The sequence below is a fragment of the Neofelis nebulosa genome, chromosome 10 (genome assembly GCF_028018385.1).
Source record: "Neofelis nebulosa isolate mNeoNeb1 chromosome 10, mNeoNeb1.pri, whole genome shotgun sequence".
In the NCBI taxonomy this organism is placed as follows: domain Eukaryota; kingdom Metazoa; phylum Chordata; class Mammalia; order Carnivora; family Felidae; genus Neofelis; species Neofelis nebulosa.
Window position 1 is genome coordinate 22236312 of NC_080791.1, and position 13155 is coordinate 22249466.

At 52.1% G+C, this 13155-nt stretch overlaps 1 protein-coding gene across 10 annotated transcripts in view; it reads left to right on the forward strand.

Moving 5' to 3' along the window:
• The window catches only part of PKNOX2 (PBX/knotted 1 homeobox 2), a 319107-nt gene that overhangs the window by 233012 nt on the left and 72940 nt on the right, over positions 1 to 13155 (forward strand). For 8 of the 10 annotated variants that reach the window (XM_058687202.1, XM_058687198.1, XM_058687200.1 and 5 more), the window contains one exon: positions 6646 to 6754. The exons of 1 other annotated variant lie outside the window; for it this stretch is intronic. In XM_058687202.1, the coding sequence (XP_058543185.1) occupies positions 6668 to 6754 (87 nt within the window). In that variant the 5' untranslated portion in view covers positions 6646 to 6667. Of the gene's footprint in view, positions 1 to 6296; positions 6411 to 6645; positions 6755 to 13155 lie in introns of those variants that run through there. One more of the 10 variants, XM_058687204.1, reaches the window with a different exon arrangement.

The following is a 13155-nucleotide window of genomic DNA, read 5'->3' on the forward strand; positions in this document are numbered from 1 at the left end:
AGTCAGAAGCCAGCAGTCCTAGTTAAAGCTCACGCTGGCTTCCGCTCTGTCTCCACTCTGTTCCCTGGAGACCAGCATCATAATAATAGGGCATGACCTGGTACCACCGCCCAAGTAGGCTTCCCAGAAAGGTAGCAAATGATAATTAGTTCAAAGAGCTCTGGTGGCTGAGGAGTCTGAGTTGCCTGCTGTCTTGCTGAAGTCACTAGAGAATTCTTTCCTATCGAGGGTCCCAGGAACCAAGCAGGAACCAGAGGGGCACCAGGGAAGTGGCCTTCCTGGCTAGGGCATTCTGCAATGACTTGGGCTCCATGCCAGGTGCAGTATCGCTGGGGACCTGGGTCATGGTGGAGTGGTGGCTCATTTTGGAGCTTCAGCCAGCCAACCTTCAGGACAGTAGTGAGCAGGGGTCTGATCCCGAGTGCAAAGCCTGCTTGGTTCCCCTCCTGCCTGTCTGGCCTTCAGTAACAGAGACACAACTACTGTCCAGTCTCCCACACCCCACTCTGGACCTGCTCTGCTCTTAGCACACTGGAGGACTTCCATTTGCCCCCAGCACCCACGGTCAGAAAGACGGGGGCAAAACAACGTCCACCAGGCCACGGCATTCCTGTCGCCTGAATCCTCCGGCCCCTGTGCTACCACCCAGTTCCTACAGCACCTGGTCCAGCATTTGGTGGGCTCCTGGGGGGCTGGCCCCTTCCCCTTCATTCCTCAAAGGCCCTTCACTTCTCCCTCGCTTGCAAACAGTGACCTTCTCAACCAGACCTTCTCAGATTTTACAGCTTCACAGCCCACAGGTACATCCTCCCTCCCACCTCTGTCTTCTCCACCATTCCTGCACTGGTCCTGCCCTGTCACTGCCCACCGCTGACTCCATAAACCGGGCACAGTGACCATCGTGCTTCAGATTTCTAGCCCTTCCAGGGTTTCGCAAAGAAATCTGGGGTGTGTGTGTGTGTGTGTGTGTGTGTGTGCGCGCGCGCCCCTGCACTTCTTTAGATAAATCCACAGAGTCACATGAAATCAGTGACAGGTTGACACCGTTATTTCAAGATTCATCGCTCTGAGTTGCCAGCACAGGAGACCTAGCCAACTCCTTCCCACCAACAACACTTTTTTTCCAAGCATAATTTATAGCAGTGGGGTGAATTTGTTTCCAAAAGATGAATATCACACTATCAGCAACAGCTGCCTCTCATTTTTATTTGTTTTTAAATTTGACTCAAAGTCCAATTCTCTATACACATCCGAAGCTGTAAATCCTAAGGCGACTGATTACATGATTTAGTAAACAGGTTATATTATATAATGCAATTAAAGTGGGGCTCCGAGGTGCCACCTACAGGCGGCTCCTGGGAAGGGAGCTGGGCCAGAGACCATCATTTTGGAGGCGGCTCTAGGCTGAAGGAAAATAAACGGGATTGCGCCAGGGTTGAGGCGGCTGCTCCTGAGGGAGAAGTTGCAGCCAGCCAGGTTACTAATGCAGCCTTTTGGTCCCTCCTGCTGAGTTCACTCTGTTATTTCAGCCTCCTGCAAATCTGTCTAGACGTCAGAACCCAGGCCTAGGCAGCCGCTCAGAGGGGCCGGCTTGGGGTGGTGGATGAGAAGGGGGGGATTGGGAACCACCTGGGGGCTTCTGGGCAGGGGGTGCTGAGGAGAGCTCCTGGCTCTCTGGCTTCAGGGTTCTCCTCCCTCCCTCTCAAATGGGAAGTGAGGTAGAGAAGGCTCCAGCTTGGCTAGCCTTTGGAATGAAACTACAACCCAACTATTTCCATCCCCTCAACAAAGCTTGTGTTGAGGGCTAATGATGGGCAGAGATTTTCAGACTATTCTGGTGAAACCCCCCAGTTTGCAGTCTGAGAGGGGAAAGAGGCTTGTACTAGCCAAAGATAAGTGGCAGAGCTAGATAAGGAATCCAGACCTGTTGACCCTAAGCACAGGCAGGGTCACGGGCAAATTCATGGGAATTTGCAAAAAAAGAAATAGAGGCCCAGGCAGGGGGCAGGACTTCCACAGCCTCTATGTGTAGCAAGGCAAGGAAAATAATGAAAATACTGCTGGTGTGTGTCAGAGGACAGAGGAGAAGAGCTTCCAGGGGCCCCTCAGCACTGTGTCTTAAGAAGGAAGGGAGGGAAGAAGGGAAGGAAGGGAGGGAGGGAGGGAAAACCCAGGGTCCATGCTCCCTCCCATCACCCCTCTGCCCTAAACTACAACACTCTTCAGATGAATCATATTCTGGGGCCTCAAGGATTCTAGCTTCTCCAAAGAACTTTTGTAAGACTGGGCCGCGAATAACTGGGGAGAGGAGCGGGGACTTTCTTCCCTGGACACTAAGAGAGAAACTGGACCAGAAGGGGGTGGGGGCAGAGATGGATGATATAAACAGGACTATCAGAGTCCAGAGGGTAGAAATACATCCACACCTTGTCCTGTGCCAAGCATCCACCCAGTCTCCCGTCTGGGGCAATGAGGTGCGACAGTGAGGAGCCGGAGGGAAGCTGGTCCTGTCCCCCCTCCTACCGGATACACTGTAGTCTCAGCTAGGGTCAGAGGGCAAGCACAAATGCTGTTGGGCCAGCTGGCCAGAGAGTTCCCAATTAGACTTTGTTTCTCATCCTTGAGGCCCTGAGCCCCCAACCCGGCACCCTAGCCCAATTACTGCTGGGCAGCATTAACCCCTTGGTGCCCCAGGCCGTTAATGGAATGTTAATTGGTCTAATGGGTTTCATGTCAACAAGTCCTAATGAGCTCCTTCCTAACGAGCTTGCTATTTTTTTTTCTAAGCCTGTTTGTCAACACACTGGAGTTTGGGCTACAGAACCAGGGCCTCACCTTGCAGGGCAGGGGGTAAGCAAGAGTTGAGGAGACAGAGGGAGTGGATGCTCTAGGGCTGCCCATTCCTACTTCCTAAAGGGGTATCTTTTTGTGCCCCCTCAGCCACCCACAACCCATGCAACATGGCCTTCCTCAGCTCCTGAGCTCTGTAAAATGGCAGTGTTAGCTCCTTTTGATAATATCAGTGACACAAATTATTGCTTCTTGGATATCATTGTGGGGTTGAATGTTGCATCAGGGTTCTCCCCCCCCCCCCATTGGCTGTCATATAATAAAGGTTTTCAGCACTAAGAACAATCTTTTGACATGAGCCTCTCTTCGATGGCATATTTCTCTGTGGTAAATCAGTGCTCGGTGTCCTCCATTTTGCAATCTTGGCTGTGCTCCCTCTAGTGCCCTGGTGTCTGGTAACAGAGTGCTGAGGCCTCTGGACAGGGTGGAGCAGCCTCTCCGGCCCACTGACAAATGCTAGAACCCTTTCCAAATCCCCAAAGAAAGTTCAAAAAGGGCCGGGCACCCAGCTATTGCTTAAGGAGCAGCCCGCACCCAGCTGTGGAGTCTCACTGGGTCCAGTTTCAGAACAAGAGAAGTCGGATTCCCATGTTCCTTTCCAGGGTGGTTCCAAATGGCCCCTCAGCCCCCCAAACCAGCGGGGTTTCCCAAGGACCAATGCAGGGAGGGGGGGGAGTGCATATGCGTGTGGAGTGGTGAGAAGAAAAGAGCAAGCTTCCCGAGATGGGCGTGGGGTCTCCCCCAGTGTCTTGTTACCAGAGGCTTCTGTGCCTGAGTGAGCACAGAACCAACGAAACTTAAGCCCCTGATGAAAAGGCCTCCTGTTCTCTGGCAGGAGAAGCCCCCAGAGGGCAATGGGTTAGTGGCCTAGTGGCCTGTGGTGACCCCAGAGAGGGGGAGGGGAGGGGCAAAGGCCATCTGGGTCCTCAGAAAATTGTTCTTGTGTCCTCTGGTGAGGCAGGTCTGGCCCCTGCTCACAGCCTGACAGACTCCAGACTGAAAAATCTCCCCTCAACCTTGGCAGCCGTGGTTGTTTCTGGGTTCAGACTGCTTTTCACCATCTCTCCTTGCAAATATTTCTAGGGACAGCAACTCTAAAGTGCCCCCACCTCCCATTCATTGGACAGTGAACAAAAGAATGCAGATTAAAGACTCTATTTAGCCCCAATCCTCCTCATGGAGCGTCCTCTGCTTTGCCTTTAACTGACTTTCTCATCCGTGGAATTAGGTTACCCCAAGACCCAAACCTGAGGTTAAAGGGAACTAGTTGCCCCTAAGAGGGGAGAAAACCGCCTAGAGGGAGCTCCCACCCCAGACTCTGCCCCCAGGCTCCCTCTTCTGGGGGCTGCTGGCACTACAGCCCCACAGTGGTTCGCTTTTCCGGGGGCCAAGGATTGGCACTCTTTGGAAGAGGTCCTCGAGGCAGGTCCTGAGGCCCCAACCAAAGTTTCCTCATCTGCCAGAGTTCCAGGAAAGGCTGAGCCTAACACACCCCTAAAATATCCCTATTTCCTTTTGTCCCTCTAGGTCCAAAAGAGAGATTCCACACCCATTTCAATATCTCAAAAGTCTTAATTCTGGACGTTTCTTCTGACATCACAAGGAGTCTCTATCCTCTTTTTTCCTCGGGAACCCTTTTCACTCTGCTCTTGCCTTCCTTGGATGTTTATTGCCACCCAAAGACCCAGCCATGAAAACAGGCATCGGTTCTCCCAGTCCTGAAGTGATGGGCTCCTGAGGGCTCATTTCTGAGACTCTGTGAAAATAAAGAATGATCTGGGTGCCGTGTGTGTGTGTGTGTGTGTGTGTGTGTGTGTGTGTGTATGTGTGTGTTTGTGAGAGAGAGAGAGAGAGAGAGAGAGAGAGAGAGATGGGGAGACCCTGAGTGTTTTTATTGCACAGATATCCCAGTGGCCCGTCATCTGAAGTAAGGCCAGGGTAGGTGAGGTGTGGGTAGCAGTGAGGCCACATGGAATCCCCTGCAGTCACAGAAAAAGTCCTCTCTTCCTACACTGTCTCCTCTGGAACCTCCATTTCATTTTCCTCTTGCCCGCTGGACCATCACCTCCCCGACTGATAACACTCCTCGGAGAGATCTTGCCTCCTGTCATTTATTCAACCACACCTCCTGGCTCAGTCCTTTGCATGTAGTTGACACTTGATAAATAGTCCTTGAATGAGCACCTAAATTTCCAGTGCATTGCGCACTTAAGGTCAAAGCATGCCTGGTGCTTCAGAGACTCAGTTCAGGCCAGGCTTTCTATTTTCTCCTCTTCCTGAAAAATAACCAAAACAATACCCACACATTTTCTCTCTCTCTCTCTCTCCCTCTCTCTCTCTCTCTCTCTCTCTCTCACACACACACACACACACACACACACACACCACAGGGTCCTGGAGACCAGCCCCCTTCCCTTAGGCAACTCCAAAACACCCTCAAGTTCCCACAGAATTCAGGTATGTGAAGATTTCAGAAGACCTCTAGGACAGGTGTGGGAGGGCATCCGTGGGAAGAGGGTGGGGCCCCTGAGGGCCCTCAAGGAGAGGGGAGGAAGGGTCTGAGTCTGTGTCACAAATGTTTCTAGCTCATTATCACCCTCCAGCCCGGGAGAAAGACAGGTCCCTTGCCCCACAGAGGTTCTTAGGAGTTTCCAGGCCCCACGGTGGACAGGCCTGCATCAGGCAAGTAGCCGCTGCTTTCCAGCGCTAAATATTTCAGGGCATCTGCTGGAGCTAAACAGCTTTCCGGGCATTCTGTTTCCTTGGGTGGTATTTCCAGGCTGTCTCCACTTACAGCACTACATTCTAGTTCAAGAAGTAACCTTGAGGTCCAGCAGGGGCAGCTCACTTACTGGTGATGGGAAGGGGGTAGTACAGTGGAGGACACAGGGAACAGGAAACCTGGAGATTTTGGTCCAATCCCTGCTTCACTGCACACACACACACACACACACACACACACACCCATTATTCCTCTTGGCCTCTGTCTCCTTCTCTATAAGGAGGGCGTGGACTTGGCTCTGACTGCTCTTCTGGCCCCCGATGCCTGGGACGCTACACTGAACCAAGGCTAAGGAGTCTTACTTAATAGAATGTTGCAGAGACATCCATATGTCCATAGTCACAAGCACACACCTAGAAAATTTCGGCAAGTGACGGGGCGCTCACCCGGGATCTCAGATGTTCCCCTGCCTCTTTCTCTTCCCGGCAGAGCTCCAACGGGTTACCCCCTGCTGCTGGCTCCACCCTCCAGTCAGAGGAGCCGACCTGCGCCCCACCTCTCTCTTCGGCCGCTAGGGGGCGTGGCGAGCACACCTGGGAGGGGTTAGTCCGTGCTCGCAGACCCTGGGGCGGGGAGGTGGGGTGGAAGTGGAAGGGCGTGAGGCCTCCTGCCCCTGAGAGCGCAGGTGGCTGCTCCAGAAGCCTGGGGAAGGCCGTGCCCTGTGGGATACCCGAATGGCCGCCAGTGCCCTGTGCTGCCACCGGCCAAGCCCAACCCCTTCCCCCACCTCCGCCAGGACCCAGCTGATGCTGAACAAAGCATGGTTGCGGTTGCACAGGTTGTTTCACGTGCGATTTGAATATCGTTTCTTTCAAGTCAAAATAGCACAGCAAGCCCCTCCCCACCCAGGCCTCTCCCCCTAGTTCTCATTTGTTCCCCTAAAGGGCCTCCAGCCTTTGCTGTATATCCCGTCAGTCCAGGTGGCCCAGCCTGAGGAAATGTCGAGCCGGCCGGTCCCCAGGGCTCCCTGCGCTCAGCGTATTAACGGTGCGGCCCCCTTTCTCCTGCCACAGATCCTCGATGTGAATCAATCCCATGATGCAACATGCCTCCCCAGCCCCCGCTCTGACGATGATGGCCACGCAGAATGTCCCTCCCCCACCCTACCAGGACAGCCCGCAGGTGAGTGTCGACTGACCAGATGACGGGGAAGGGGGTGCGGTGGCCTTCCCCCCGGGCGGGAAAGAGCTAGGCCTCCCTCAGCTGTATCCTGGCCACTCTGGGTTCTTTCCCCCGCCCCACTCTGGAGAGCCGGCAAACACACACCCCTGGAGGTCATGTCATTGCATCTGACAAAACCAGGTTCAGATCCGACTTGAGTAGCTCTGTCACCAGCATCTGGGACCCTTGTCTGGGGCACCCAGTCATGGTCTTGCCCCCACCCCCCACCCTGCTCCCCACTCAAAGCAGATATCAGACAAATGCACGGAACCCCTCCCTCAGATCCAGATGTCGGTGAATCGCCTCTGCGTTTGAGTATCTGGGGAAACTTCTTAGAGGTTCCTTTGCACCAGATCCCCCCTTAACTGGTCACTGGAGCCCTTATCACTGGAGCCCTTCTCTGCCTGCCCATTCCAGGAATCGCCCTTCTGTTCAAGATTCTGTCTGCTTCTTTCTAGGAAAAGGCCAGGACTGTATCTCTACACTCTCCAGCCATTTCCTCCTGGTTCCCAGTTTCCATCCCCCAGCTCAGACACAGCAGCCCCCAAGTTCTTCTGAGACTCCATCCTGGTTGCATCTCTTGAGAAGGCGGCATCTTTGTGCTGTCTTCCTGTCGTCTCCTCTCCTCCTTCTAGAGGACTGGCCCAGCTTTTGTGACTTGGGCTCCCCCAGTCCTTTAGACTGACACTTCAGATCCGTGCTTCCCCTGTGCGCACCTTTCTCCACACATGGTTTTCTGGAGACTCTGAGTTAGTTACGTGCTGGGCTGTCACAGACACCTCCACTCTCTGACCCTTACCTTCACTTTCTCCTATTTTCTCTACCTTGGTCCCTCAAGTCAGTATTAGTTCATTTGGTGTTTATTGAGTATCTGTAATATGAAATGTGGCCAGCTAGAACATTCATTCATTCATTCAACAAACAGGCAGTGAGAGCCTACTGTGTGCCAGGCAGTCCTTCTCATGCTTGACCCAGCAGCTGGTCTTTGCTCTGTCTGATGTCCCTTGCTCCTTAGCATTTCACACATGGCCATTTTGAGGGGCCACGTGGAAGATCTGTGCAGTGTGAAAAGGATATTAAGGTGCAGATGCAGGGGGGCAGGCTTTTGCTCACATTAGGTCCTATGACCCTGACACCCCCAGCCTAGTGTGAGCATATAATGGCTGCTCAATCCATCCCTGTCGCCCCCTCTTGCCCCAGGAAATCACCACATTACAGAATATCCAGCGTGTGGACCACCACCGACTCCTCTCCCCCTTGAAAATCCAAAAGCACTCGTCGTTCCCAGACCTTTGAGCACACGTCCTTTTGTCCCCATCCCTGTTCTAACATGTCAACGCCATGCTCCTTCCTGGGCTCTCCCCAACCTAGCCTCATATGCAGCAAACCCTCTGCCCATGTCATTAGCTTTCCACGAGTGACCGTAGGCTCAGACTTGGCATTTACATGGTCCTCTATTTGAAAACTTCCAGGTGTGTGACACTATGTCCAGCCTTCCCCTCCATAGTCAGAATGAAGTACAGGAGGCCTGGGCTGTAGGGACCCAGGCACCTAGGGGTCATAATGGGGGACGAGCCTCATTCTCCCTCAGTGGACACTGACCGCATCCTCTCGTCTGCTCAGGCAGTGTTGGGGATCCCTGGGGCACTGATAAAGGGGCAGGAACTTTGGCTCTGTTTCTTTTGTCGTTGGATACTGCTCTCCTAGCTCCACAGTAGAAATGGGGAGTGGACACGGGGTCACTTCCTGTATTTAGCCAGCGGTGGGTGCAGAGGACTGCGTACACAAGGCTCAGGGACAGACGGCGCAGGGCCAAGAGCTCAGAGAGCATTGAACTGGCATAGCTTGTGGCTGCTGCCTCCCTCCCGCCCACCCCACGCCTGCAGGGGCAGCTGGGAGAAGTTTGGGTTTGGTGCGGATTAGCCAGAGAGCAGCAGCAGGACCCATGTTGTCTAAGCATGATGATCCAGGTGTAGTTAAGAACAGGAGCCTTATTTAACTCTCAGCGCACAGTCGAGAACTAATACATCCCAGCTGCTGGGGGAGGTGATAGATGTGGGGCTGCAGCTCCTAGGCACTCGGCCCCCCGGAAGCCACCATTGAGCAGCCTTTTGAGGGAGGAACAGAGGCTCCAGCTCCCCGTCTAGAGCGTCAGAGTAGAAGCCCTGTGTGCGGACTGTCCCAAGGCTCTCCTCTCTGAGGAGCCACCAGAACTACGCCATTGAATATATAGTTATAGCAAAGGAATATGTTGCCCTGAGGAAGCCACACATCTATTTGTAATCCCAAGCAAGGTCCAGGAAAGAAGTGTCTGACAGGAAGTGTCAGTGTCCATGGTAAAGTGACCAAGCAGAAGTCTGGGGTCCTTATGGCCTTAGCTACTCCACTGGGGAGTGGGAGTAGTCAGGGCAGAGATGGAATGGATGGGATGGAGGAGGTGAATGAGACCCCCAGGACAAAGACCTCTGACTTTGTCAGAAAGGCACTTCTCTCCAGAGAGAGCTAGACTTTCATGTCAGTTGGCTTTTGGGGGGGGGGTCCCTTCTCCACACTTTCTGGGGGCTTCTGGAAGTGACTCCCACATAGGAATGTCTTCAGTGTGAGTCTTCTGCTGGGGAACTTGCTCTGATCCTCCTACTGTCTTCCCTTTGTGCTGTCAAGAGGCTGAGCCCAGCTCCTCAGGGGACGCCCCGCTCCACTGCCCTCCTAAAGCTCATTATCCTAGAGAACCAACTGTTCTTTGACACTCAATGTCCTCAGGAAAAACAGGCCTAATAGGAACATGGGTCAGGCACACAGGGGAGTCACTTCCAAAATTGGGCTCTCTGGAAAGGGACTCCCCACTTCCTCCTATTCCTTTAGGTCTCATCCCATTACTTCTGGACCTGGTATGACTTGTTTCCTCAAGGCCTGGACAGATGAGCACATCTCTCTATCACCTCCTTGGAAACCCAGTCTCTTCTACAGGCAAAAATGGACAGTCTCTGATACAAAGTCCCCAAAATGAAAAAGGAAGCGAGAAGCAGAGCCCTTCCTCTGAGACCCACGCAATCGTTTTAATAATGTTCCCGTTGTGCTAAGGGCTAGCAATACTGAGCATAATCTATTCAAATGCACAGGAGAATCTCACTTTGGAAAATTAGGAATCTGCATTAAAAAATTCCCAAGCCCCGGACCTTCTTTATAATAAATTAGAATTTTTTTTTCAAGGCAAGTTCTTAACTTGGCAATTTCATTTTTGAAGTTTGGGGAATAAAGTTATTAAAAATGAGGGAGGTTTTTTTTTTTCTTCCCATTTCAGGAGAGAACCATTAATGGTTATGGCCCCATGCTATCTGGGCACAAGCCAAGTGGTATGATGGCCAAGCAGCTTCTGGCCCCATAGTTCCGTCTCAGTCCATCCTGGGGAAACTGTGATTACTTGTAAGGATGTCACTCTGTGTTTATTGTGCACTAAATGCAGACCATAAGTTTGAAAGATGCAAAACCAACAACCCACTGAAACCCTTCCTGTGGCCTGCTTCCTCCTTCTGGTGGCTTCTGCTTAACTTCTGTTAGAGCCGCAGCGCCCTCTATTGTCTAGCTACAGTACTTCGATTCCAGCATCAAGTCACTGAGTCCTTGATCCTCACTTTATGCTCTGAGAGGTGGGGGCAAGTCACTGGGGACTGTGGATTTCTACAATGATTGTTTAATGAAAACATTGTCTCCAGGGAGACGTGGCTATGAGCTAGGTGTGTGGTCCCCCTGTTCGGTACATGCTGTTAATTCCTACATCACTCTTTTTCCCTCTTCTGCATCTCTGCAACAGCCAGCCTGGCCATCTGTCACCTGGACTTTCCCAACCCCCTCCTCCCGCTGCCCCAACCCACTGCCACCCCACACCCCAATCTTAATGGAACTCTAAAAGTTGTGTTCTCTACTCTTCCCCCCTCCCAGCAAGTCTCCCCCACCCCCTCCCAACCCCTGAATCTTCAAGGTAACACAATCACCTTCTCATTCCTTCTGGGCATATACCCTTCATTCACGTATTCTGTCTTCACCTCTGAACATCATTCAAGTTCTTCTACTTCCTGTAACACTCCACACGCAATGTCCACGCCAAGCAAAATTCTCCCTTCTGCAGTTCCATCGGCAAATTCAGGAAACCATTCGGATTTAACCGTGAAAGGAGTAGCTTCCCCTCCCTCACCTTACCCACACACACCAACCCCTGCTATCAGCAACCTCCCCCCACTCTTCCTCAAACACAGACACATACCTACCGTTCCACAAATATCTTTGCCCTTGGCTTATAGGCAAGACAAATATTTTATCTGGTCTATTTGTGTATGTATTCAATGTTTAGTATTCCTCTGTCTGCATGTCCCCGGCGTGTCGGGCTACATGAGCATTTGACCAGAAAGCAGACATCCCGGCAGGTCCCGGTCTGTCCCACTAGGCGCAGCCCCCTGTGGATGTGGGCACTCAGTTACCACTTTAGGAACAAACTGGTACGTAGGTAGCATGACTTGATGATGGGTGATATTAAAAATGTTTTGGCCATTCACCCGGGATTAGTGACCAGAGGGAGGCAAGGCAGGCCAAGTCAGAACTCTTCGATCAGGACCAGTATGGGAAGCTCATTTCAGAAGGAAGTCAAGCATGTGCTTGGGACCCTTTGGCATAAGCTGCATTCCTCCATCCCCTTCCATCCTCCTGTCGTCCCTGGAGTGAGGAGACTGGTGCTCAGGCCCCAGAAGACTGTGCGTGGAGATCTGGGGTCAGAAAGATGCTGTCTCACGTTTCCTTCAAGAGGAAGGCTAAGGCCAGGCCAGGCAAGACCCGCCTCTCTTCCCCCCCCCCCCCCCCCCCCCCGCCCCACCAGGTACCTTCTTTCCCTCCCTCTCAGAGCACCGTTCCTACTGTTCCTACTCTGGGCAGAGCTAGGGGAGCTGACATCCTGGGGAAGCTGGATGGACTTTGATCAGTCATTAGGATCCCCATGCTGGTTTCATTAGCTGGAGGCAGAGGGGGTGGCTGGGGCCCCTGGCTGTGAATGGCCCCCATCCAGGCCATGCAGCTGTGACGGGCAGCGCGAGTTCAGATGTTTTCACACTTTCCATTCCTCTCATCTCTTTAAGGGCTGGAGCCCCCTGCCTTGCAGGGCCCTCTGCTCAGCTGCCTGTGAAACACATTCACTTTGCAGCAATAGAGTTAATTCAGCAGCTTTGAAAGTCCCCCTAAGCCTTTTCTGTGGTTGTGATTGACGGCTCCCTCTGCCCCTGGGGGCAACACCCCAGGGACCATATGGGTGACCTGCCTTCCCTTGCTTTGACTCATCAAAATGGACTCTTCTCTTTCTTTTTTATTTTTTACTGGGTCTTTCTTCTCTTTGTGCACAGTGACCTCTCTCCCTGGCCTGCTTGGGCCACCCATGTTTTTAAACCGGACATGTCCCCAAACTCCAACTCACTCAAGACCTTCATTCCTCATTGTGGAAAAGGCAAAGCAGCCTACAGGTCTGACCAGGCGGGCCTTTGTGTCCCCAACTTAGGAGATGGTAAGCTTGCAATAGGACTTCTAAGCTCGTGAAGAAATGCTCCACTGGTCTTGTGTAGGTTTTTTATTTGATGAACTTATACCTCAATTCCAACATTTACCAAAAGCACAGAGATTTGATTGTCTATCCTCTCACCTCCAAGCAGGAGATGTGTGCCCCAGACAGCTACAAAAATAGTTAATGGCCCAAGTACACAAAGCTTAAAATAAATCAGGGAACAGGTGATCAAAGTCCGCAGCGGACCTGAGGAGCACTTGAACTTACTTTGCCTCCCTTTCCTGTGTGATTTTCTAGGAGCTGGGGTGTCTACATTGCCTAGAGAGAGGGGGATAGGTGAGCAAGGCCCCAGGGGTGCTTACTGTCCCTGGAGTTTGTGGTCTGGAGAAGTGGGATGACTCCACATGGCAGAAATTCAGGAATCCTAGGCCTTGGCCCAGCTGCACTGCTGGTGAATTACACACATTTAGGCCAGTCATTTCAGTAAGATTTCTTTCATCCACACATCCATTCAATAAATACTGAGAGCTTCCTGTGATCTTGCAGAACTTGTGCTAAATACTGGAGATACGAAATGAATAGTTCCTGCCCTAATGGAGCTTATAGTCCATTTTGGCCCTTGGTTTCAGCATCGGTAAAATGGGAATAACTGTGTCCTCCCTGCCTCACAGGATTGTTGAAAGTGTGGGCATGAAAAGCAGAGTACTCTTTCCCAGCCTCTTTTCCTCCATGACCCTGACATTGATTTTTCACTCATTCTCTTCTGTACATCTTCAGTAGCCAAGATTGCATTGAACTTTAATTCCTTTTTATTAGGAATATG